Raw genomic sequence first — 3,552 nt, 5'->3', positions numbered from 1 at the left:
CCTCTGCCCCCACCACCCCTGCCTCAATCTGAGGGAATGTCGATCCGCTTGTTCCTTTTGGCCAGGATTCGCTCCCCGGCACCCCCGCTCTGAAAGGACCCTAGACAGCCCTCTCAGCCCCCGGTGCCCAGGCCGTGTTGGTGGTGTTTTTGTTTGACGTTTCCGAGGCTGGAGCTCTTAGAAGTCCCTCCGCTCCCTCGTGCCAGCCAGCCAGAGGCCCTTACAAGTGCCGCAGCCCGGCCGCCTGACTGCAGGCCCCCGGCAATGGGAAATTGCGTTTGTCCGTTCAAGTAGAGGCAGGATTAGCAGATAATAACCCAGCGCTGGGCCTGCCATTTTGTCTTCCCCATTTAATAGGCAGCTCGTCTCCTTGAGCTTTCTCTCTCGCCTCAGAACCCTTCGTTGTACTTAGAAGTGTTCACTGCTTATTCGGAGGGTCCCTGCCAAGGCCAGCGAGCCCCTCCTCCTCCCAGCCACGCCGGGCTGTTCCTATCCGAGACTCTCGTTGGCAGCAGAGAATCTCTCCACTGTGGGTGTTCTCTGCCCATTTACCTAGAAGATGAAAAGAAAGTCTGCCCGGGGGCCCTCCAGGGTCCAGCCTGCCCGTGGCCGTCCAGCTGGCTGCCGCCCTGCAGGGGGACGTCGTTATTGTGGGGGCCGAAGCAGAAGTGACTAAGCTGGGACGGGACACCTTCAGAAAGGGATCTTGACCTTGATCGCCCTTGGGGGATGTGCGTGGCGACTCGGGGCCCGGCCTGGTAACGGCAGAGTTAACTCGGAAGGTCATTCCTGTGGCTCCGTTAATGTGCATTTTCGTCTTCTCCCCATCAGATGGGAACTTTAGAAAATATTTCCATTCATTCGATAGAGCACGCCGATCCTTTCTCTTCCTTGAGTTTTCTCGGTCCATCTTTTGGATGGGAATGAAGTATTGACTTGGCTTTGTTCAACAAAATTTCCTCTCTATCTCGTTAGCGTTTTTTAAAGCCAAATTGAAATAATTTCTTGTTTTTACGATGAGGTTTTCTTCTGGAAGACTCCATTTTTAACTTGGGCTCCAGCTTCTTCCATCGCGCATCCAAGTCCTCCCCCTCAGCAGATTGTTTATATTTTTGCAGAACCTTCTGCTTATCTGTTACTGCTCTTTCCATCCCGACGGAACCACATTGGTTTCTGCTGCTCTTTTTACATGTCTTCACTTAACTGGGACGAGTTTCAAATGTGGTCTCACCAAACTGTTAAATGTTTCCCTCTTTTCTGCAATATCTTTGACATCTGTTATGGAATTCTAGGCCGCACCGGTCTAGTGGATGTGCGGGCCCCGCACTTACCCAGACTAATAAGGAGGGTGGGATGGAGCACGATCGCCTTCTCGGCCCCCTCTGCCCCCCGACCCCGTATTCATGGCACTTTGGGCCCTCGCATGGACCCCGGAGGGCCCCACTGGCAGCGCAGGTCACTCAGGTGGCCCTTAAATTGTTAAAAGAACAGGTAAGGCCCTCCCATCTGGGATCGGGACCATCACATCCTTTCTCTGCATAGATTCAGCCGTGGAAGGAACCCGAGAGATCATCTCGCTATTGGATCTCATCAGTCGAGTTGGAGGGGATTGTAGAGACCACCCAGTGACCTCCTTTTACAGTAGAGGGAACAAAGGCCCGGAGAGGCCCAGAGGATCGAGGGATGAGAGGTCGAAGGAGCCAGAGATCGCCTCATCTTGGATGTATGTGGAATTAGAGCTAGAAAGTACTTTGAAGGTCCAGTAGTCCAGCCCTCCGTTTTACATTGGAGGAAACTGAGGATCAGACAAGTAAAACGACTCGCCTAAGGCCACTCAGGGAGCAGCATCAAAGGCAGGATTGGGGCACGATCTGAACCCAGGCCCTTGTATTCCAAAGTAGGAGCTCTTTCCATTAAGAAGTGTTCAGCCTGTCCTATTTTTTTCCCATCCGAATGTCTTTCTGCCTTGGAATTTTAATTTGATTAGAATGAAATGATTGCCTTGTCAGATGACAAAGCCGGTGGTTCTGCAGATTCGGAATTGGGGGGCGGCTTCCTCAGTGCCCAACAACCAGGAAAGTCCCTGAATCCAGCTCTTAGTCACCCTTCCCAGAAGGTGCCAGTAAATCTCTTAAGTAACTGAAATCACTCGGCGAGAGTTTGGCCTTTTGTTCCTTGCCGAAATCTGTCCTTGCTGTCCCGTGGTCAGCCCGTGGCCCCATCGTGTGCCCATCTGCTGCGGGTGCTCTTGTGGTTGCTAGAGTTGGCAGCTCCTAGTAGAACTGGAGGCCCTTCTGACATCCCCAGCGCTGCGACACTGCTCGGACCTATGGACTCAGCACAGCAGTGCCCCTGAGCCGTGTTGCCCCTCTTATTGGAGATCCCTTTTTTTTAAACCAGCTAGAATTAGGGCAATCTCCAACCATACCAATCCCATCTACCAGAGTGTTTCTGCAGGTTTATACTTTCAGAAGTTTGAGTCACTGGAAAAAAAAACACAAATTAATCTTAGATTCACCTTCTTCTGATTGAATAATTTAATTTTAACTTTTTAAGTTAAATTAAAATTCATTCCAAGAGGACCTGGATTCAAATCCTGCCTCTGGCTCTTATCATCTGTGTGACCTTCTGTGGGTCTTCCATTTGCTCCTCTCCTCTATAAAATGATGAGGTTGGATTAAATGGTCTTAGAGGTCCCTACCAGCTCAAGATGGGGGGCGCCTCCCCTTTTTTGTGTGTTCTGGACTTTCCTTCCTTCCTTCCTTCCTTCCTTCCTTCCTTCCTTCCTTCCTTCTGTCCTTTCTTTCTTTCCCCTTCCCTTCCATCTTAGAATCAATACTATATATTGGTTCTAAAGCAGAAGAGCAGTAAGAGCTAGGCAATGGGGGTGAAGTGACTTGCCCAGGGTCACACAGCTAGGAAGTGTCTGAGGCCACTGGACCTCTCTTTTAATCCAGTAAAGTCTATAGAACCCTTCTCAGAATGGTTTTGTTTTTTTGTTTTAGTTTGTAAAATAGAGTGTGTAGGAGACTGATGAAGTTATAATAGAGTTATCAGAATATTAAATAAACAAGTTCAGGGACTCCCAGCTTCAGCATCCTACTGTGGATCCAGTCTCTTGGGATCCTGAACCAAATGGCTCGAGATGGAGCACCTCCTAGATAACTGCTGTACAGTCAGAGCTGCAGAGAATGCAGCCTCCATAAGATCCGCAGTGGACGAGGCCAAGAATCCAGCCTTCCCAGCTCCGTCCTGTGAGGTCATCTGTGTAACTTGGGTTCAGCAGAGAGGAGACATGTTTGCGCCGTCGTCTTCCAGACAAACTTATTTCTGGCGTCGTCGATGCTGGCTATGGTTTGGCGAGCTCATTGTTCCCTGAGGCGTCCCATTTGATTTGTGGGTTTACGTGAGAAAACCCTGCGACCTGATCCCCGGCCTGGTCCCGGGCCCGATACCCGGCCTGGTCCCGGGCCCGATCCCCGGCCTGGTCCCTGGCCCGATCCCCGGCCCGATCCCCGGCCCGATCCCCGGCCCGATCCCCGGCCTGATCCC

At 51.3% G+C, this 3,552-nt stretch overlaps 1 protein-coding gene across 1 annotated transcript in view; it reads left to right on the top strand.

The window, feature by feature from the left end:
- Positions 1-3,145: 3,145 nt before the first annotated feature.
- The window catches only part of CUX1 (cut like homeobox 1), a 233,096-nt gene continuing 232,689 nt past the window's right edge, over positions 3,146-3,552 (top strand). Inside the window, exon 1 of the mRNA XM_044675633.1 lies at positions 3,146-3,268. Within this exon, the coding sequence (XP_044531568.1) occupies positions 3,146-3,268 (123 nt within the window). The remainder of the gene's footprint in view (positions 3,269-3,552) is intronic.

Source organism: Gracilinanus agilis, chromosome 4 (genome assembly GCF_016433145.1).
Source record: "Gracilinanus agilis isolate LMUSP501 chromosome 4, AgileGrace, whole genome shotgun sequence".
Classification (NCBI taxonomy): domain Eukaryota; kingdom Metazoa; phylum Chordata; class Mammalia; order Didelphimorphia; family Didelphidae; genus Gracilinanus; species Gracilinanus agilis.
Note: the sequence above shows the minus strand (reverse complement) of the source record. Positions and strands in the feature narration are given on the sequence as shown.